Source organism: Crotalus tigris, unplaced genomic scaffold, assembly GCF_016545835.1.
Source record: "Crotalus tigris isolate CLP2741 ecotype Arizona unplaced genomic scaffold, ASM1654583v1 scf7180000017585.4430047, whole genome shotgun sequence".
Taxonomy (NCBI): Eukaryota; Metazoa; Chordata; class Lepidosauria; order Squamata; family Viperidae; genus Crotalus; species Crotalus tigris.
Genome location: NW_024096493.1, coordinates 2347501 through 2371831, shown reverse-complemented (window position 1 = coordinate 2371831; position 24331 = coordinate 2347501). Strand labels below are relative to the sequence as shown.

Genomic DNA, 24331 nt, shown 5'->3' with positions numbered 1-24331 from the left:
GCATTTGACCTCTGCTGCCCAGGGCTTTGGGCAGCCCGGACCACTATCCAGCCCCCCCCCCACATGGCCTGAGAGGAACACTGAGGCTCCTCCAGTAGACCATGCCTTGGCACTTGCCCTGGTCCCACCCTCAGATCTGTCCCACTCCTGTCCAGGCCACCATAGGAATCCTTGACACAAACGATGTAGATCTGGCCACACCACCCAGTCGGCCACACCCACTCCATCCACACCCACCCAGTAGGCCACACCTACCCTGGCCAAACCCATCTGACCCCCTGAGGGCAAACGCAATGCTGACGCGGCCCTCAATGAAATTGAGTTTGACACCCCTGAAATAGACTAAACAAAATTGATTTTCTTTCAATTGGTTCAGCAGAATAAAGAAGATTTTTAGCACATAACTTCATTCTGACTTTATTTCCTAAAATACCAAAATGTCAACATTTGATATACATGGAGAATAAAAACAGCTTTGCCATGTACTTGATTAGCATTCCAAGTTAATAATTACTTAACAATTTATTCAGTGCTAAACTATCATTAGAAAAAAAATGGCATATCACTAATTTGGTGAAAAACATGTCAGCACATCTACTTTTTCTTGCACTCTTGATTTCAAATTCGGTTGTTTGCATTACATAAAAACTTATGGATTGCAAAAAATAAAAGCAAATAAAAAAATAAAAGCAAATAAAAATCTGCTACGATTGAATTTGAGAAATGTCATGCATTGTATGGTATAATAAGGAAATCAATCAGATGTTGTAGTCATTATTCACTATCAATAGTCAGTAAAATGAAGGCTCTTACTTCCTTTTACATGCTTATTCTGTTGGCCTGGCTAAGAACAAATTAGTACAATTCAGATCATTACAATAGAGCTATTAACTTGCCAGGTCAATAATCTGCATTTTAAAAAGAGATCTAAGCTCTTATGTTAGAGTAGATCAATAATGTACATTGTAAATTCTGACAACATAGATGACATTCAATGATTTTTTCTTCAAGAAAGATCCAAATTGTAGCAAGTGGAAGGCTGAAGTTAAATTTCTACATTTATCCATAAAATTTAAAAGGTATCATATTTAGTATGATAACATGGCTTTCAAGCAGTAAGACCTATTGAGAAGGAAATCTATTCTGAAATTTTCTGAGAAATTGATATCTAAGCTCAGCTCTTGGAAAGCACAATCATTTCTAAATAAGGACATAATATTATAATATTTTTATTAGCCAAGAAGTATTTTTTATTTAATTTTATTTTGTTTGAATATTATTAAATAGGACTAGCATTTCAAACTATGGGGCTAAGAACACATGGCAATTATTCCTGCAACAATAAGAGTATTACTACATAGTGCTCTTTATTTCTGTGTATATTTTAGCCCTGCCCAAATGCATTAAGGCAGATTCCATTCTTTTCCTCTTTTTTAGCAGGGCAACTATACCTGGGCTCCAAAAATCCTGAAAATTGCTATGTAGCAGCAAATTCTATTTACTGACATCTAATTGTCATCCAGATTTTTGCAGTTTAAATACAACTATACAGCTAAAATCTGAATTGCACCTGAAAGACTAGGGCACATGCCATTGGAAATAACTCATGAGCAAACTCAAATTAGCAAGAGGTTTTAATTCCTTTTTGAATGACTTTGCACAAGAGAAGCTCCCATTAAATTGTGTCCCTAACATCATGTCCCTAACATTTAACTATCTGTATTATGAATGCTGGATTAAGTTCACTTACTGGAAAAATTAAGGTATTGCACTAGGATTGGTAAAACCAGTTTAAATTCCATCATTAGCCAAGGAGACTCATTGACTTTGTGCCAGTCACTCTACCAACCAACAACATAAAGTTTTTGGGGGACTTAAATGAAGGGAGAGCCCAGTGACAGAAATCTAGTGAACAAAGAGAAAAAACACACCCCACTCTCTTTCCTCTTCTCTAATTGCATATCAACAAGAAAATCATTATTAAAAGTATGAGAATTCATTGTATTTATCCCTGGACCACAACTGGTATATTTCAAAGGACATAACATGTACTTTTTTTATGCTGTCCTGTAATCTGCTTTATAACATGATATATAATAAATTAACTGTCAGATCATGTAGTGAAACTGGATTTTTTGTTATTGAGGATGTGATTTTTGGATTGTTAACAGATCTTGGAAACTGTAAGGCTCTGAAGCACTTTTTTAAAAAGTTTTACTACCCTATTATTTTCTGCCATTGTCTTCATTCAAGACATTTCTCCTCCTGCTATAAAGAAGTTAAACATCTTATAATCACAGTAATTAAGAGTTAAATATTTTGCCTAGCTTTTTCATAAAGGAAAATAAATTTTCCTAATTTCTGTCAAATGAGTTATGTGCTATATTTCTGCAAATTACTTTTGAGTAATTTATTTCTAAATAGAAGTAAATACAATATGGCAGAACAATTCAGGAAAAGGAATTTCTTTAAATTAAACATGGTTTTTAGTCACAAGTAGGTTAAAATAAAAGGCACATTAAATGTTCTCTTTGGAGACATTCACTATTAAATCATTATACAAACTGGCTATTAAATAGAAGCTACTATAACTTCAGAGTAGTTGGCTTACTAATTAAAATCTACTCGTCAATCAAAGTGCAAAAGAATGTGCATTTTGTCTTGCATGTTTTAAAATTGTGCAGGTGGCAGCAATGTTTAAACACAGCTGTTATTTTTGAATTATTTCTGCAGAGAGAGATTTGTCTGAGAACTCTTATGAAAATATTTTCTCATGATGATCTTCAATATGTCATTTCTTGAAATAATAAAATACAAGCTAAACTTCATCTTTACTATTTTACCTTCATTCTTGAGATCATATATACTGTTTTTCAGAACAATGTTTTCCAAACAAAGTTTGAATTGTTTCTTAAAAATAATTCAAGATTTTCAATAAGTCAGTTCTGTAGTACTGATAATTTAAAATTAGTTGCATTTTTAATCATTTAAGAGTATAATATCTGGAACTTTTAAGCTCACCCTATTGGTTTGAAACATTGGTCCATGGAGTCACTACAAATTAAATGTAAATGGATTCAGCACTGATCTCTAATTCTGTTAAAATTCATCTTAAACTAAAAGAAGCTTGAAAAATATGATACTTTTTCATTTAATTATCAATAAGTTGATAATGAGCCAAATAAACCCACAGTTGCTATCAACAGTCTATATTTCTAAGTAGACAGTAAGTCTTCTTAGAGATCAATAGTCTCTTAGAACAGAAGGTTCAAAAGCTGGTTTTGCAGAATTTTTAATTAAATATTTAGTATCCAAATTAGCAGAACATTTACAACGGGATCACCTTTTTTATGCATTTGCTTCTGAAGATTCATGGCAAGAAATATTGTACAGAGTGCACAACATGCCAGGAAAGTATGCAACAAATCTACTGCTTAGGCTCTGTGCCTTGTAATTGACAGTTTGACTTGAAACGTAAATGCAACATAAAATTAGGCACTACATATATCATTCTGAGCATAATATTAGGAGAAATATTTCATTCAAGCTTTTATCATTGCTCTTCTTTCTGACCAGTCCCTAGTATATATAATATTTTATTAAGAAACTGAATCTGTAGAGAATCAGACAACTCAAAATTAAGGAGATTCTTTCAATTTTTATTGCATATTGCAGAAACTGTTTTGAATAAAGAAACCATCAGTTAGATTCACCATATGCAATGAGTGAATTGATTTCATGGAATCAATTTGCTCATTGCATATCAGCTTTAGCTGCAATAACTAGCAACATTCCCCTCATAAGAGGTAGTCAAGATCACCCACCTTTATCCTATTTTATATATAAATACTTATAATACTGGAATGATATCACTTTTGGCCAAGAACAGACACCATTAGAGACTTATTTCAATTCTATTGCTTTCCCCATTTCTGGAACACTACAAACAAAATCATTAGATGAACTGATCAAGCCCATACCACCTATCACCTGTACCATGTTAAATTAATAACTCACATATGTGTACTCATATTTTAATCCAAGATTAGTAGTAGAGTTAAGAAGTGTATCCTTATAAACATGTCCAATTTTTATATGTATACTAGGCATTTTATACACAAAGTCATGTTCAACATGAAATCTTCTGATTATTTCCAATATGAGTCAAGAAATAAAATTTTATATTAATTAGTAGTATGTGAATGTAAAAAAAACATACTTCTAGTTTGTGAATGGTCTTGTTTTTAAGCCTAGTTAAATGTCACAATATATTTTTGTGCTTGCTATCTAGATAGCATGAGTATTTGATTATGTGAGAAATTGTTAATTTTAGAATTATGCATATCTTGTATATTTCACCAATATACCCTCTTTTTCTTCATCAGGGATAGTTGTTGTATTCTTATTAAATTGATCACATAATGGCATTCTGCTATAGGATAAAAACATCAACAGGATCCACTAAAAAAAAAATAGAATAATGATTTTTAAATATCTTGCAACCAAAATATACGTAGGTGTTACTTCTGTATTTAACTGGCTGGGTCAATATTTGTTTTATGTAAAAATAAAACTGAATATAAAATAGGTGCATACATAGTTCACATATAAGATGTTAGAAATAAATACATGGAGTTTTTACTGGAATTTTTAATTCATATAATACACATTATGGAGTGTAGAATTGTACAATGCTAAAGGTTCTCAAATTCATGAGACATGAGACACACCTATACAAGTAGTCCTTGAGATTTGATGGGCCACTTAACAAATGTTACAACAGACATCCTAAAATTACATTCAAGAAGCATTTCAATGCTCTGGAAGACCTCGGAGCTCTTCAAAGAGTGAGTGAGTAGATGGGTGTTTGGCCTGGTGAAGTAGGATTCAGGCATAAGGCCTTGAAGCACTAGTGGGACCCAAGGGGTGGGAAGCAGAGCACAAAGCATCTCAGAAGGTGGAGGGGACCCTGGGCAGGCCAAGGCAGACAGGCCTGGGCCTGTGCTAGGTCTCCAAGAGCCTTCCCCACCCCGAAACACTTAACATGCTCCACTTAACAACCTACATGTTCATTTAAAAATAATTGGGAGACCATGGGGAATTGTTAATGAGATGCTTCATCTAATGACAATTGCAACATGCAACCATAACGAGCAGGCTCCATTATGGTCATTTCTCAAGGAGTACTTGTACAGACCATGATATGACAGATAGCATTGGTGACGTGATTCCCAAAGTTTTTAAATGGTCCAGATCTCTCAAGCACGCTAAATCTCAGAAGATTTTAGTCACATGCTAGCTATGGCTCTTGTCTTTTATATTATTGGGTATTATGGATTTATTTATTTATTTATTTATTTGGTTAACATGCCCACATACAAAGTAATCAGCAGTCTCATTCAACATCAGCTAGCTCAGTGGTGGTGAACCTATGGCACGGGTGCCAGAGGTGGCACTCAGAGCCCTCTCTGGGTTTTATAAAATTTTTTTGCTTTAGGCCTCCGCCGCCGTGTGCAAAAAAAAAAAAAAGGTTCAATCAGTCAATTTCAACTTCTTGCAGGAAAAAAAAGATCTTGCAAAGTTGAAATTGATTGGACTTTTTAGTCCCACCCAGTCTGCCGTTACCACTGCAGCCACGTCCACCCAATTGGCCACACCCACCCAATTGGCCACACCCACCCAATGGGCCACACCCACCCAATGGGCCACACCCACCCGGCACTTGACGATGCATAAGTGGGTTTTGGGTTGCAGTTTGGGCACTCAGTCTTTAAAAGGTTCGCCATCACTGAGCTAGCTCTTTCTCTTTTTTTTAATCAATGTATGCTACTTAGCATCAGTGACATTGTGTGGCATATCAATTTTTGGTAATAAATATATAAAACATAATGCTGTTCATTGGTGACTGGCATCAAAAATATTGCTAATCCATGCTATAAAAGAATATTTACATATGCATATTTTAAAAATGCCAATATGAATTATCCCACCAGTTCATGTAGCAAATATATTTTCCACAGTTGCTTCTTCCTTCTGACAAAATTCCTACCGCAGACAAATTTACCTGGTACTATATTGTTTTTCTGTTTGACATTAATAGATTTCTTATATTCTTCATCCATGCTTTGAATAATTGAAGTCTGATTTTATTTGGCTACTTTTAGTTTTATTCCTTATATTAATATTTATAATTATAATATATACAGTGGATTCCCTGGCTGACAGACTACCTGGGCTCTGAAGATAAGCAGGCAATGGCCTGGTTAGTATTAAATGAGACACCACAATGGACTTCCAGCATTGTAAACCAAATTAGGAACTTTTAAAACATTAAAAAAGCAGCTACAAACAATTCAGGTCCTGTTGTCACAAATCAGTCACCAAGAGTTGAGTTTGATTCAAGAGCATCTTTACCTTTAGTTTGAAAAAAAAAAACCTTACTGTATCTTATAAAGTAAGCCATTAATTATGAAAGCTCTTGCTTCAATCAATAAATGCTCTTCTGTAATTCCACTGCACTTTTTGACTTCTTGCTGAACAAACAAATTCAGAAACTCATCTGGAATTTGTCCTTTAGCACAATTTGCTTACTTAAGAATCTACAATGGTTGTATTTTATATCCACTGTCATGAGCGATCACAAAGAAAAGCTTATCATACATATTAGCCATGTTTGAAAAATGATAAATGCACAAAGTGGTACAAGGGAAGATGAGTGCAGCAAACATAGATACACATCATAGGTCAAGGAAAGCCCTACAATTTCCCATCCAAGCTATTTCTATTAATATAACTAAGTCACCATGAGATGTGCTGATCTGTGCCATCTTCCAATTCTCAGCATAGGGGAAATTAGCAAGATAAAATCTTATCAGCACTTTAAAAATGGAATTCAACATTCTTAATGTTCAATTTCTGCTACACAATGGCACAATGTTAATTTTATACTTTGAGTGCTAGTGTTCTAGAGTTGAAAAGAAAGTCCTCAATTATGCATGCTTTCTGTGCTTTGTCATCAGCTTTTATTGTACTTTGTTTTGAAGAAATCTTAACAGCTGAGGTAAAAAAAAAAGAGGTATAACATTAGTCACTGTGAATATCATTCTATTAAGAAATCTTATCTAGGACTTTTTCAAACAACTGATATCTGTTTAAAGATATTTAAAAATACAAAAATAAAATGTTTGATTAAAAAAACAGATAAGAAGTGTGGAGATGGTATATTGTGCCATCTAATTACATTTGGAATGCATATCATTGAAGACAAATATAATATTGCTTATGGTCTTATTTACAAGTATTTATTTTAATGCATTTGAATATAGTCTAAGAGTAATTTTATTTCACGTGGTATAAAATTTGATTAATGATCATATGCTAAAAAAAAGTTTTAAACATAACTTTAAATGTTAGATGATTTGCTAAAATGAGGCAGTTCATGGCTTCTGGCCTTGTAGTCCTATGTACTCTCAACTGAACTTTCCTTAGAAATATTACAGAACCAGATAGTGATTTGCACAGTTTTATTGTGCCAAAATTACATTTGGTTCATATCAATATTCATTTTAAGTTAAATTGATCTCAATAGTGGTTATTTGGGGGGGGGTATTCTGATGCTTTCATAATATGACATTGATTGAACTTCCACCTTTCCAGTTATTGCTGTTTACTTCCATAATTTTAACCCTCAGAATCTAAAAGGATTCCATGCACTGAATAGATTGTCCTGGACACATTTTCTTAAAAGTATACTTAATTTAGTACAGTGGGACCCTTTTCTGAGAAAACATGGATTGAATTATCTTACAAACCATAATATATCATTTCTGTGATTGACTAAAATGATAGACAGAGAAGCTTGCCAGCTTTTTGGGATCCCTTTTAACTATAGACCAAGTTCTTCAAAGGAGTGTGTGAGAATTCAGCTACCAGTATTTCTTGTGTGTTTTTAAAAAATGGACTAGACACTTGAAAAGTAATGGATTCCATTAATAACACTGGAATTGCAACTTACAACATTCTGGTGTCAGTGTTATCTATTTCATATTATTATTCAAAATGCTGATTCATACAAGCTCATCTGGATGTCTTCCAAAACTTTAAAAAATATGTGCAGGAAAGTGTAGCAAAGCCAGCTGGCACGGTAAGAAAGTCTTTCCAAGATACCCTCTTTTTCTGCAGAACTTACCAGCTTTGTTTTGGTGCGTTGCAAAAAGTCTTCCATGGTGTTTGCTTGGCCTGCGGCTTCTGTTCAGCCAGGGCAAAGTCCCATGCCAGAGCTCCGCGCTGCTTCTGTAGGGCGGCTCCTGCCTCCAGCATCGACCGTCCCGCTTCCTTGGTTTCTGCCTCTTGCACCGCGCGGCTGCTACGTCTCCCAACAGATCGGCGTTGCCGGTGGATGCCTATTTAGGCAACAAAGTGGATTCGGATCCCCGGACATGGGAGGGGGCGAGATGGGATGGGGGGGGGAGAAGAGTTTACATGATTCCACAGGCCGACCGAGCTCTTCCACCAATGGCAGAGACCGGCGGGCGGGCTGACGTCACGCAGACAGTTGCTGCAACCATGGACAGCGCCCAAAAGTGAGGCGGAAGGCAAGATGCGGAGATCTGCCGCAGAGAGAAGAAACCTCACGGGCGCTCTCTCCCTTCTGCCCGCTCGCTCGCTCGCCCGCCCGCCCGCCTCCAGAAGCACTGCAGAGCCGCCTCTGATACGGGGGAACAAGGAGGGAGCTCCATCTGGAGCCGGAAAACTCCACATCAAACGTTGTTTACTGTCTTGTATGATGCACGACCCTTCCTTGCAATTACAGTGATGGGTATTGGAAACGTCCTATTGCCAGAGGCAGCCCTGATGCCCAGATTTTACCCTGCTTGCTTAAAAGTAAATCCTATTTCTTTTAATGAGATTTCTAAAGAAATATCCTAAAAATGGTGACACATATTTCCGTAGGTTATCAGGGCTGTGAGGTTTGTCAGCGTGTGTTTATCTTCTGCTGTAATCTGAGCAAACAACACGTCTTACTTTACTCAGTGAAGCATATATTTTAATATTTTTCACAGAAGCCAAGTGTAGAGTATTGCTCAAATCTTTGTAGTATACTGCTGTAAATGAAACTCCAACACATCTCATATCTACATACACCAACATACACACATAGTAGAAAGTGCTGTTTATATTAGATATGTACAAAGGCATACCTGGAGATACTACATTTCAGTTTCTTGAAGGATTTATAAAATGGCTTCAAATCATAATATCTTGATTATGATTACATTTCTTGTTTATTTCTGGATTTTGTAACTTTGTTTCCAGCTCTGATGCACTTGGCTGATTTGCAGAAGGATATTTCTTCAGGATACTCTGTTAATGGACTGAATCAGAATTGATGTGTTAGATAAATATTTGTTTATTAATATGAAACACAATTTTCACATGTGTACTTAATTCATTAATTACTTAGGTATTCTGACTCCATGTGATATTTCTCAAATAATTACATTAAATAGGAACAAGATAGATAAAGAGGATTCCTTGGCTATTGATAAATGAGTCTTTAAGCCAGAATATTTCACACTTTACATAGCATATCCATATTTATGAAGAAAAAACATCACAAACTCAGTGCAAATTGAGATAAATAGTGTTTGAATGTTGCTGCCAACTGGCAGTATCTACAAATTGTATTGATACCATGACACCTACTAGAACTGATCACCAAATTTTATGAAAGAAAGGATGTAGAAATGCATTACCAATCAACTTATCTGATATGCAAATTTATAAACCTGAATAAAAAAAGGAACTGGAGAGCTTCATTTTGTCTGAACAATAGGAAGCTGCCTCAATGTCTGTATTAAAATTTTAAATAGTTCTTTGTCTAATTTAGCAAAAAAAATAATACTTCAGAGTTATTGGGTCACATTTGCATTGAAAAGAAGTACATTAGATTGTTGAAGATGCAATAAAAATAACACTTCATTAAAACAAGTTTCTGAGAAAGCCTAAAATTGTTACACTCTTGGAAGTTGTAATTACATTTATTATTTTGAGGTAAAATTAAAATTTTTATATCCATACTCTTTTGAACTATATCCATTTTATATGGAATTGATCTCTGGGCCATTAAAATGAAATCTCTATGCCCTTCTTTTTGCTAAGAGACTCGACCTTCAACATTAGAAAAATAGAAACTATTGTCCTGGTAACTCCAGAAATAGAAGGCCTGATGTTATTTGAAACTTATTAGAATAATTATTTGCATCTGGTTATGGATACATAAATGAAACATGATCATCCTTCAATGAAACATTGTGTAAAACTTTATGTATATATATAGATTTGTATAATTCAGGGGTCTCCACACCCCAGCATGCCAGAAACTGGGCTGTGCAAACAAGAGAAGCCCCATCTACAAGATGCAGGCAGCACATGAAACTCCCCCTCCCCCCAGCCACAGAAAAAATTCTCTCCACAGAACTGGTGTCCAGTGCCCAAAAGATTGGGGACCGCTGGTATAATGTCAAGGTATTGATTTAACAGCTAAACAGCTTATGCAATGTAAGATACAAGATGCAATCTAATGGTGGGAATGACTCAGCAGGGTCTGTGTCTCTTTAAGACCCTTTGTATAAAGGGAAAGGTCTGCTGATATGTTCTCTCTTCTTCCGTTTCCTGCTGTAATTGTGGTTTGTTGAACCCTGCTGTATTAGCACGTGTATGTATATTGTTCCTGGGATATGATATTATAGATAGTGTAAGATAAACCACCATTTAATACACACCACTGTTTAGTGTGTTTACTCCTGGGTTATCTCAGTGCAATAAGACTGTGCACACTCTGACAATCTATATGTTTTTATTTTTTTACTTTTTCCCATTGTTGTTGTTACGATACTGTTTAAAGCTTCTAATAAATCATCTAAGAACATAGATAATAAGGTGCTACTTTTAATTGACTAATAATGGCACTGGAGGTGAACAATTTAGCTCTATGAATTATATTCCACCATTCTGCTTAATAATGAATTCAATATACAATGACTTTGCTTTGAATATTTTTCCTAAGGTTAATTACAATAATGCTTACAGACTTACTTCTTCCAATGTCAGATATTAGCTTAGCAAATTGATGACTTATTTCCTAAGCCTGAAAATTGGATTATTTGTGCCAATATAATATTTGCATTTTAAAATATTATACATTAAAATATAAAGAAGAAAAATCAGTCCAAAAAGTATTCTCACTACAATCCAAATGCCACATGATGTTCAATGTTAATTAGGTAGAAAAAAACCCTTATAAAATTGACAGAGAAATTCTAATGGCCATAAAAGAATTGTTACAGAGATTTTTTTTTTTTTTTTAAGAAAAAAAGGATAGTTTGGAAAAGGAGTAATGGAAATAACACAGCTACAGTTTCATTTAAAATAATTTCCAGGTCAGCACAGGGTGATCCAGGTGGAAGTAGAATACACATTCCCATTTCTCATCCACAGCTGGATTTTTTAAAAAAAAAACATTTAATGAGATCTTCTGTGTATTGCTGTGCCTTGCTTTGAAGTAGACCTGCAAAAGTCACTAAGATTTTCTTCTTAGTACACATGCATAAAGTGGAAATACTCTTGCTAATTGAAAATATCAGTCTGGTTCCATTTAACAAACATATATATCTAGAGTGCCATTCTTTCTGACCACTGGAAATATCTATTCTAAATTCTCAAAGTTGACTTTTAGCAGTATCAAGGGTTTTGAAAGGCAACTGTTATTTAGGTATATTGCTAAACATAATTCAAATTGGCATAGGGTATTCAGATTACTGCCCAAAATCTTTAATGCTTGCTAGTAAGCCAAGACCCTAGACTTCTATGAGCCAACAAGGCAATATATCTTTTTTTCTCTCCTTCACTACAGCATTCAATTTAGCTTAGGTTAATTGCCTAGTAAAAGGCTTTAGCTTGGAAGAGAATTCCTAGTTTGAATAAGATTTTAAGATTCCACTTTTTATATTCCAGTCTAAGGGGTGTGTGTTTACTATCTTTATAAATATGTTTTTACAAGTTTTCTGCTTGCTTTACTTTAGCTCTCAAAAGCATAAGTAACATTACTTTTTTTTTCATCTGTTCAATCATGTCCAGTCCTCAGAGACTACCTGGACAAGTCCACACAATTTTCATAGCGAGGTTTTTGAGAAGTGGTTTGCCACTGCTTCGTTCATAGGGTTAAAGCGACTGGCCCAAGATCACTCAGCTGGCTTCGTGTCCAAGATAGGACCAAAAGTCATTGTATCCTGGCCTAACTCTCTAAAAAAATAAGTTTATTGTTTTACAATAAGCACAAGCTAGAGGGACCAACATATGGTCCCTTATTTTAACACATATGCTGATTGAAGTGAGAGATGGGATGGCAAAATGATAACTGATTATAGGAATGTAAGAAATAATAAGGTTTAAACATTGTAACTTAGCTGATATAAAGTTGTGAGATTTGAAAATCACAGCTAAATAATGGGGAATCCCAGGATTCTGGGTAAATGTAAAGCACCCTGGGCTCTCCTAGTATCAGTTTTCTTCAAGGTTTTTGAATTACCAGAAGATTTTAAGATTTAAGTAGCTATCAGGTCAATGGTAATAGCCATTAAAATGTACAGGGTAATCAATGGTACGCAGGATGGATTACAAGATATGAAAAAACATTGCATTGGGGGGGGCAGATCAGAACATATTTAATGAAATATGTACTAAGGTAATTTACCCCAGCAAATTCAAATTATACATTAAATTTAACAAACAGCACAAATCCCTGGGGTATACTATTAGTTTTTTTCATGAAAATATTTTACATATTAAAATCCATTTAGAAAATTGATTGATGGGGCAATAAAATTTAGGCAGCTTATCATTTCTCTATAACCTAAACCATCTGTATATTGCTTACATTTCTGCCTACCTTAGTACATTTTCATTAAGTTGGCCATTATTTTAACAGTATGTTAATGACTTTCCAGATGTCAGTCAGCCTATTCAAGGACTCTAACCTGTAACTGTTAAAGGAATCTGAAGCCAGATATTTTTATTATTCTACATTAGGTTCAGTTAGGCCAAACCAGAGTCTTATAATGACCTAGAACAGGGGTGTCAAACTTGCCACATCACGTGATGTGTCGCGATGTATCGTGACTTTTCCCCCATTGCCGAAGCTGGGGTGGGCGTGATTTTGGCATGATGCATCTGGCCCGCAGGTTGGCAATTTGACACCCCTGACCTAGAATGTTGGTTCCCAACTACAGTACATCTATTTTTTTCTTAATTGTATCTAAAGATAGTTCATCCATGAGAAAACTGTGTATAATATTGGCAAACTGAATATTCCTCCCCAGAATTATTTTGAACTTTTGCCTGACCATCTCAAAAATGGAAAGTGCATAATGGTGAAAACCAAGTCATATTGTAGCACAAAACTAATTAGGAAAGTAGAGGAAGGAAGGAAGGAAGGAAATCCTTAAGCAAGATATGGAAACTGCAAAGAACTCAATGAATTGTCTACATCGGTTTGACTATGAAAGTTATAAGAGGGGTATCTAAGCCAATTGAATTTTTCTGTGATGGAATTAGCACAATTAAAGCAAAATTTAATTATTAACAGAAGAAGATACTTGTGATATCTTAAGGGATTTCACAGTAACAAATCACCAGATGCTGATGGCATCCACCAAGTTCTTTTAAAAGAAATGAATCTGAATTGCTGCCCTTTTAGATGCAATATGGGAGGAATGAAAGGCAGCCAATATTAAAAAATTTTAAAAAGTGGTGCAGAGGAGATATTGGAAATTACAGATTAGTCAGATTAATTCTAGTCAAATTGGTAGAAATTACACACAAAAAATAAATATATAGGGACATTACAGTACAAGCTTTGCTGAAGGAAAATCTACTTTGATTTTTTTTTTTAAATAGCCAAAGAATTTTATGAAAGGCTCTTGAATAAACTTAGCAACCATCAGATAATTCATATTTTTATGGATTGCTAATTGGTTAATTAAGAAAAAATGTAAGTAATCTTTAGTTAGAGGTGAAAAAAGAAGGTGGAAAATCTAGGCTAAAGTTTCCATATTTTGGAAACATAATGTAAAGGCAAAAATAAGGGTGTGATGCTGACGGAAGGATAAAAGATTTAAAACAGACAGAAATAAGAACTTTTTCACACAATGCTTAATTAATCTGTGAAATTTATTATCTCATGACATGGCAATGGCCATGAGCATAGATGGCTTTAAAAGGGACTGAATAAATTCATGGAGGAAAAGTCTATCAAAGGTTTTCAAGATTCCAAATACAGTAGGTCCAAATACCACTTGCTGGGCAGCAAAAAAGGCACAGTACCATGTCACTGTTTCCTACTTGTGAACAACCCAGAGGCATCTGGATGGCAGCTCTGAGGAACAAATATGGATCTTGAACTAATATGGATCTTAGCCTCTCTGAGGAGGATGGAGAAGGATGCTCTCATGGTCCTTCTCCACACAATAAGAGATTGTGAAAATCATATCATGATACAAACCTGATTATTTGATTCTGGCTATCAGAAACCAGTGGAAAATAAAATGGTTATAGATCATGTCAGACACCTGTATACATTTGTTGCACATATTGTGAATGATAACATCCATATAAATTAGTTAGAGACTGTGAGTCCCACTTAAGGTACAAAGCCAGCTGAGTGACCTTGGGCCAGTCACTCAGCTTCAGCCTCAGGAAGGAGGCAATGACAAACCACTTCTGAAATCTTGCCAAGAAAACTGCAGGGATTTATCTAGGTAATTACCAGGAGTCGAGACAGACTTGCATGGACAAAAACAAAACAAAATAAAACAAGAAAGAGAAAGAGAATCAGCCTGCAATGGTGCATAAATTAGAAGCCACATAATCAGATATACATTTGGTGCATTTCAAGGTCTTGGGAATTTTTTTCCTCACTTGTGCTATTTTACAGTTCATTGAAGATATTACAGCAACACTCTGGAGCATTTGTTTCCTTGTTAGCAAATCTTTTCATAAAAATCTGCTTTACTCCCATTTGATTTAGCAGCTCTTGATATTCTGTACAACATACTACAGAGCTGTCTGTCAGGAACAATTTGTTCTACTGGGCAATCGGCTTCTGTTCTTAAGAACTCCTTGAAACAAGAAATATGAATTGCTAAATGACATAATCTGACCAAAAAATAAGGTATATTTTATTACATGGCTACTACTTATTTCCTTAATAGTTGAGAATGCAACAAGAAAATACTGCTTTTATATTAATTAATAAAAATTATTGTACCTAATATGTTATTGTAGTTTATTGAATGTCTATAAATTATATGCACATATAGATACCACTAAATGGATAGTCATAAACTACTTATTGTTATCCATAACTTCACCTATGGACTTAAGTAACGTTATTAAATATTATTGAAAAAAGATAGCATTTATTGGTTAATATCTGTAAAATGTTGCCATGCACAAAATGCTGCACATTTATTAACTTGGGTGTAAAACAGCATCACTCTGAAATTAGTGGACATACTATATTGATTTCGAAGTAAATTAAGTTTTCCAAGGAGAAGTTTCCCTGCATTTAGTAGTTGCAGGAAATGATTGATACTACTATATGGTGCTTTTAACCTTTGCACAACAAATTGAGCCTTTCAAAATGGCCTTTTTTATAAAATGATTACAGGTCTATATGTTTGACTGGAAAACTGGAAAGAAAGAAAAGAAAGAAAGAACTAAAACCCAGAAAAAGGCAAAGTTTGAATTCTTCTTTATGTTTGTCAAGGAAACTACATGGAGATGTTGATATAGTCACTAGAAGTCAAATTTAACTCAATGAGATCTTTACATTGCAGGAAACCTACCCCAAAGAGTTCAACTTTCCCCCCCACCCCATGATCCAGATGGCCAGATCTTTAGAAGCACTGTGAAGGGCTTTGGCAAGAAAGAGTGAGAACCCTTGCCTCATCACACTAGCCATCTTTTATTTTTATTAATTTTTGATGTGATTTATTGTTTGATTGCTGTGAGCCGAGAAGAGCCACTGAGAGTTGGACAGCATATATTTTTAATACATTATTATTATTATGAGTAATTTAGATTTGAAAATAGACCAGGGGAGACATGAATGCAGTCTTCCAATATTTGAGGGCCTGTCACAGAGAGGAGGGGATCAACCTGTTTTCCAAAGCACCTGAAGGCCAGAGGAGGAAGAATGGATGGAAACTGATCAAGGAGACATTCAACCTAGATATAAGGAGAAATTTTTTGACAGTGAGAACAATCAACCAATGGAACAGTTTGCCTTCAGATGTTGTGGGAGTTTCACCACTGGAGGCTTCCAAGAACAGACTGGACTGCCATCTGTCAGAAATGATGTAGGGTCTTCTGCTTGGGCAGGGAGTTGGACTAGATGACCTACAAGGTCCCTTCCACCTCTGTTATTAAGTTATGTTATGAAAGCTTAATATTTCAAATTCTAAGAATTATTAACATGGTACCTAAAGACATAGGCTGTTCTAAGCAAGTTGGGACTTTTTTTTGTAAAGTTAGAATGTTCACATCTGATAAATCACTCCTTTATTTAACACTCCTGACTTCAACTAACTCCATATGGGTTTTTAAATCAACTTTTCCTTCTATATTCTTTAAGTATTGACCATGAATTAGCTTGTTCTTCCAGTCAACAAATTGATTTTCAGTTGCATCTTTTCTATATTCAGCCTTCAAACCTACACAGCCTTTGGAAGTATGGTGATTAGACCAAAAGTATAATAACTTTTCTGAGCCATTTGCCTATAATTTTCCTAAGTAAGGATTTGGCTTTATATTCCCCGCAGTATTTTTGGCTCCATCAATTATCTTCTGTCAAAATGCCAAATCTTATAGCACTATGTAGACTCATGCAAACACAGTCATTGCAATGTGAATTTTCTAATTCAGACTGACATGTTAAGGGGAAAAAAAGCTGTATTTATTTATATTATTTATGTGAACATCTTGCATGTAGTGATTCTGGGTGGCTTAAAACAGGTTAAAAACATAAAAACAAAAATGACCAACAACAAAATAACTAAAAAAAACCACAAAGCTGAAGCCACCATAGATTCCAGTCCCAAAGTCATTTCAGTATGGGCTCATCCAACAGCCTCACCCAGCACCCAGGAGATAAATCAGTTTTTCAAAGCCTTACTCAAAAATTAACAGAATTGGAGCCATCCAAATCTTGGATGAGGAGAGGAACAAAGATCCTACTAGGTGACCTTATTTCAGAGAAGGGTCCTGAAAGCAAACCCATCCTGCTGAATGTCATAGAATGGAAAGAGACAATTGGATACAGACAGATCCACTTAGACAGCATTTTTACTTAGAATTTATAGTTATAAATTATTCAAATTTCTGATGCTTGTAAACACATCAAATTAGCATTCCTTTCACAATCTAACCTTAAGGGAAGCATCTTGACTTGATATTTTGCATAACTTCTCTTAACATCAATGGGAATTAAGGCACAGGATTCAACAGAGAATAACCACTAAATCTCATTCATTTACATTTTATAAATCTGGCATTTTTGGTTTCAAGATTTCTGATCAAACTGGATATCAAATTTTATACAAAGAGAGTAATCCAGTAGGGATTTGGTGAAACAGATAATTTTGTATGCTTTGTGAATCTAAAAATTGATATGAAGAATATAGGCATTGGGGAAGAATTTAAAAATATAGCCAGTGAATTATATTTATAATTATTACATGTATATTATGTAATATACATGTATATTATTTATACTACATGTATAAAACTCTACTCTAAGGAGTTTTATATACTGCACCTTCCTTTTATAACCTCTGAGAAATCCTGCAGTGCTGATTGGGCCCAACAATTGAGTATGCCGTCCAGTTTTATGACTAACCAAGGATTATAGATAAATTTTGTCTTTCTATTTAAAAGCAGAAAAGTATCATTTTCCACTATTTTGTCATATTCAGAGGTTATAACAAGTTATTTAATAATTGTAAGGCTACACTCTGAAATATATTTGCGAAGGAATAAGTGTCACTTAATTCTACATTACTTATGGCTTAGTAATAGGACTACAATAAGAACATTGAAATTAATTTATCCAGAATATGGACTGACAGGTTTCAGCTACAACTCTTGTTGTCCTTTTTTTTTCTATGACTTTGAGCTAGTTTTGATTCTTGGAACCTCCTGGACAAGTACAGGCAGTTATTTTGGCAACATTTTTGGTGTGGTTTGCCCCTATTATTTCCTAGGGTTGAGGTATAGTGACTGGCTCAAGGTCAACCAGCCTTGTGCCTAAGGCAGGGTTAGAATTCATGGTTTCCTAGTTTCTAGCCTGGTGTCCTTAACTACTACACCAAAAAGGCCCTCTTAATTAAAGAGCTAATCAAATGAAATTCTACTATTAGATACTGTAACTTCCATTTCTTCTAGTGATACAGATGATGATTTGGACACCAGAAAGTCATCTTCTTAAATGTGCCTGTAATATTGTGTGCATTCATTCATTCATAAATTAGACAAAAGAATATAATTCTCAGTTCTGTACATATTAAAATCTGTAAACTATGTTTACTGTAGATTCCATCAAACATTTTCAGAAAGGTGAAGGTATTTAAAAGAAAAAATATCTACGTGTTGCTTACCATATTTGTGACGTTATTTTGAAATATCATGCTTCTTGCTAAGAGAAACAAACCTATATTAACTATATTTCGTCACCAGATGAAAATAATAGCCAGAACTGAAATGAGAAAATCAGCTTATAAGAAATGTTATGTCATATTCTATAAAAAAAACAGAAATGGAAGCCACTCGATTCCCTAAAACTCTAGATAGTTAAAAAAAATTGAAATGGGAAAAAATAATGATAAACAAAAAAGAAAGAGTAAAGAAGACAAGGTTAAGAAAAAAGCCAGATAGGAATGAAAAGAAACAAACCCATACTATCCAAGAGGGCTTCATTCACCCTTGCCAAAGGCCTGGATGAAAAGTCAGGTCTTCAAAGGCCTTCTAAACACCAGAACATGGGGTGGGGGCCTTCTGAAGCTCTGGGGAACTTCATTCTAGAAAGCAGTTGCTGCAACAGGGAAGGTGCACATTCAGGATCCCAGCAGATGGCATGGTTTAATTGAAGGAATTTAGAGTTTAATAACTATACCAGATTGAATCAGCTGGGCAGATACTATAGGACACCGGTGGCGAACCTATGGCACGGGTGCCAGAGGCAGCACTCAGAGCCCTCTCTGTGGGCACGTGAGCCATCGCCCCAGTCCTAGGCCTTCAGCTGGATTTTATAAAACCTTTTCACTTTAGGCCTCCACCGCCGTGTGCAAAAAAAAAAAAAAAAGGTTCAATCAATCAGTCAATTTCAACTTCTCAAGGAAAAAAAAAGATCTTGCAAAGTTGGAATGATTGATTGAACTTTTTAGTCCCACCCAGTCTGCTGTTACCACCGCAGCACGCCCAGCCAATGGGCCACACCCAGCCAATGGGCCATACCCACCCGGCCCCAACGATGCATAAGTGGGTTTTGGGTTGCAGTTTGGGCACTCAGTCTCTAAAAGGTTCGCCATCACTGCTATAGGAGACAGGCAGTATCCTAAAGGAGAAGGAGGAGGAGTAAAGGGAGGGAGGGAGGGAGGGAGGGAAAAAAAGAAAGAAAGAAAGAAAGAAAGAAAGAAAGAAAGAAAGAAAGAAAGAAAGAAAGAAAGAAAGAAAGAAAGAAAGAAAGAAAGAGAAATTCAACAGCTAGTTTTTATAAGCTGCAAAATAATTATTATTAATTTTTATTTTACTTATAACTGGAATGGCTAAAACACCATATCTGCTCTTTAGACAAGCAATTAAGAATGCACTGTTTAAGTTTTTAGTAAAATTCAGAAAAATAAATTAAAGTAAAAAATCTATTATTTCAATAATAATAATTTATTTTATTTTGAATAAAATATTCATATGAAATAAATTAATGTCACCTCCATTTGTACCAGTAATGGGTCAAATTAATCAAGTACCAAAGATCTAACCAAGTAGCCTGTATTTAAAAATCCAAAGTTCATAGACAATACAGACACTCCTCTGTAATGTCTAGATCAGGGATCCTCAATCCCCAATCCATGGACTGGCACCAGGCCGTGGCATAGCAGCAACCGGGCCACGCAAACAAGTGAAGTCCCATCTACTGGATGCAGGCAGCACTTGAAACCGTGCCCCCTCTGGTCCGCAGAAAAATCTTTCTCCACAGAACTGGTCCCTGATGCTCAAAAGGTTGTGGGCCTTGGGTCTAGATCAGCGGTTCTCAACCTGTGGGTAGCAACCCCATTTGGGGTCAAACGACCATTTCACGGGGGTTGCCAAACAACGCAGTCCGCCATTATTTTTCCCCTTTTCCTTAGCTGTGCTACTCCCTTTTATTCTATTGGCTTTTGAAAGCCAATAGAATAGACTCTCTTGAATAGAGTCTAATTCTATTGGCTTTCAAAGGCCAATAGGAATTGTCCAGGCTGTCTCTGCCCTGCTGAGCCCGCCAAAAGTCCCATTCTGCAAACGGTGCTGCAAGTTGTCTGCAGTGAAGGCGAGCTGTCTGGAGGTTTCCACCCCTCCCTGCTGAGAAACTACTAAAAATGTAAGTAAAAGAGGGCCAGGGGTGGGAGGCTGGCAGGCACAGGGAGGGTTGCTGGCGCGCATGGGGCCCGGTGGGTGCCTTACCTCCCTTGGGCTGGGCCAGCTGGTAGCCCAGCCGGTGGTCGGCCTGTGCCATCTCTGCCGCTTGCCAGCTATGCCTCGGCTGGCGCAGGGGGCGGCACCACGCATATGCGGCACTCCCAGGCAGGGAAAGTCCTCGACTTACGACCGGTTGGGTAGTCTCGACTTACAACCGGTTGGGTAGTCCTCGACGTACGACCGGTTGGGGGTCGCGGCATTAAAAAGGTTAAGAACCACTGGTCTAGATGATTACATATGGAATAATTCCTTATATGATCATAGATATTACAGAACAATTACCTAGTTTTCCCTTTTTATTAAAATAATACATGAAAATCAAACATAAGTTATAACAATGATTTATTTTTATGTATCATTTTTGTAAAATGAGAAAGCTAATTAAACCCTGATTTTCAGTGTCAAATCAAGAATACTTGTTGATCTGTCTCTCCAGTTGTAGCATTTTGTATGAGAAGCTACCAGAGAAGTTAAAAACCTCTTGTTTTCCTTGAGAAATATTCATTTCCATCTCTCTTCTTTCCACAATAGATATTTCACTATCTTGAAATGATGAGGAAGCCCTGATGAACTGACAGCATTAATCCCAGTCCCTCTAGCCCAGTATTTTTGAGAGTGGCAGAAATTCTGCACGTTTTCAGGGAGAATGTAGATAATGGAACTGAATTTGGGACTTTAGGAATGAACTTTATATTTGACCTATCACTATACTAAATTGTTTCTTTCTGGTGACCTTACCATTCCCATAAATGAATGGACCACCTGAGTCCTTATTTCTACCTTTTATAGGTTTGTAAAATACATTTGGGGAAGTTTTTATAATGCATAAATGTGGGAGTTTTCATAGCAAGAAAGACCACTCATGGATAAAACTGACTACCAAGTTCAAATGGGATGTTCTACATCTTGAGTGATTTGATTGGCCCATCTGACTCAGTATTATTAATACCTGACATAAATCATTTCAGTAGCCTCAATCAGCATAATAAGAAGTGTTGAAGGATAATGGGAAAGGCCACAAGCTCTTCATCCCTGTTCTGCCCTGATTGATAACAGTAGTTCTCTGAAGCTTCAGATAAAAACTTTTCATTTCCTTTCTCCAATATGGAGATACAGCCAGTTCTGCCCTTTTGGCAAAACTTCATTTGAGCCATCTATACACATTAAATATAAACCCAGTCAGCTTTTGTAAACATATTTATTTAAGGGAGGGGGAAAACTCACATTGCTTCAAGTAAATTTAAAAAAAAATCTAAAAGAGTGGAGATCAGTGTTTGCCTTCATTTATTAAGTTCCTCAAAACTAAAGCTTTAAATTTAAAGTATCACTTCCTCTGCTGGCTATATTGAAAATAGCAGCTACATTAAATGGTAAATTACTAGGTTATTATTTCACAGGCCAGGTTAGGAGCATTTTAACATTTGCACATACATCTATTTGCTTAGGATTGGTTTAAAACAACATCTGGTTCTTTTAAATTTCTCTAAATACGTTGGAATTCTAATGGCAAGGATTCCTAAATACAATGGACTATGAGAATTCCAACAATTGTATTCAAATCCCTAAAAAATACTATATTGGAGAAGGTGATTCATAGAAAATAAACTATGAATTTCCCTTTTATAGCTGAAAGATGACCATTTATGAATAATCCAACATCAGCTTTGTCTGAGTAAAATCAATGAGTTCATTGTTTTTTTATTATTGCCACATAAACAGAATGTTGGAAAGAAATTACATAATGGAACCCAAGACTCTATCTGCCTGTTGATTGGGAGGATAACTTTACAAAAATGGAACAGATTGTGATTAAATTTGCTATGGATAAAGAAACTGGCAAAATATAGATTGAATTTGAAAATGGATTGGATGTAGGCAAGGGTTGCAGAGAAAAGAAATCCAGAAAAAACACCACACGAATATATGGGACAGGCAGATGGGCAGTAACTTAGAATGCAGACAGTTATACTCTTAAGCCCCACTTCTTTCTTCCTTTAGTCATGTGTCCCACAGCAGATCTACTATGAGCAGAATATTATAATATACTATAATATGCTATAAGAGAATTCCAGGAAACATGCCCTGTATGTTTTATTGTTTTAATGAGCTTTACGATGGGTCCTGTTATGGTATGCGTGGTTAAAAAATAAGAATCCTTATAATCAAGCCATTATTTTAAAAAATAACACCTAAATTATTCAGTTACTGAATTATACTTTTCAAACTTGCAAGCCATATGCTCCAAAAGCTAGAATGGGCTGATTATTTTATGATGAGATAAATATACTCTGTACATTTTAAGATGAATTTCCCATTAGTTGGGGAATCCAGTGGCTGCCACTGGATTGGCACCTCTTCAATAATGTCACTACGGTAGCTAACTTATTTAATACAGATCATTGGAGAGAAGTGTTGCAATGCAAAATATGATAAACACTGATATGCACTAAGAATAACATTCCATGTTATTTGTGTCCCATGTTCAATGCTAAGAACAGTGGCAGTAGGAGCATTTATATTCCACAGTTTCTCAAGCCAGTTTATAAGGTTCTCTACCCATCCAATTTAATTCTCTCAGCAGTCCTGGGAGATTATGCTGAAAGATAATGACTGGCCCAAGGTTACTCAGTAAGCTACACGGCTGAGTGGGGATTTGAACCCAGATGGCTCCACTTCTAGTTCACCGCTCAAACCATTACATTAGCTGAATAAATAACATCATGACTAGAGCCACCTGAGGCATCTTGAAAAAGTTGGAATGATGGAGGATCAATCACAAAACACTATATAAAAATTCACCACCATTATTCCAAAACTAGATCAAGGTTCACTTTGGACTGTTTTTAAAAAGCAATCTAACAGTTTTCATACAAATATAATTATATTTGCAGTTGCTTTAAAATTCTTTAGGGTGAATGGAGCCCTTGGGCTTTTACAGCTTCATAAACACTTCTACATTTAGGAAATTAAACTGAAATTTATGTCAGTTTGTTAATGGCATCACTTAAAAGCATAACAGTTAATTAACTAATTAACAGCTTAATTAATTTTGCATTTAACTCACTTCACTTCGCTTAAATCCCTTGATGAAACGTAATGACATTTCACCATGATTTCTGACTAACTACATAAACTGTGCTGGGTCATTCTTTTATTTCATAGATATCTCATGAAAGTAAATGACAAGAGTTTACCACTAATTAATTGGGCTCAGTTGGGCCCTGATGAAGAAGTGGCATTCACATGAACAGACAACTTGCAAGAGTGTAAGAGAGTCCTGTTTATCATAGTGTGCCCATAAGAATTTAACCTGAAAAGGGAACAGTCCTGGGAACCTGTCTTTTTCTATTCACTCAAGGAACATGAGGATTTTGCTTGAGCTATAAAACAGAGCTAGACGGGGATACGTCATTCCTCATAATAAACCCATGAACATATACCGAGATAAAGAGTTTTGAAAGCTATGCCCTCTGAGGATCATTACCTATATCACCATTATAACTTCTGGAGGATAGATTTTTATTTTTTTTAAAGGGCCAGA

General features: G+C 35.6%; 1 protein-coding gene across 4 annotated transcripts in view; it reads right to left on the bottom strand.

Annotated features, from left to right (window-relative positions):
- The window catches only part of PRUNE2 (prune homolog 2 with BCH domain), a 110851-nt gene extending 102435 nt beyond the window's left edge, over positions 1-8416 (bottom strand). For all 4 annotated transcript variants that reach the window (XM_039361252.1, XM_039361268.1, XM_039361274.1 and 1 more), the window contains exon 1: positions 8189-8416. In XM_039361252.1, coding sequence (XP_039217186.1) covers positions 8189-8224 — 36 coding nt within the window. In that variant the 5' untranslated portion in view covers positions 8225-8416. The remainder of the gene's footprint in view (positions 1-8188) is intronic.
- Positions 8417-24331: the final 15915 nt, after the last annotated feature.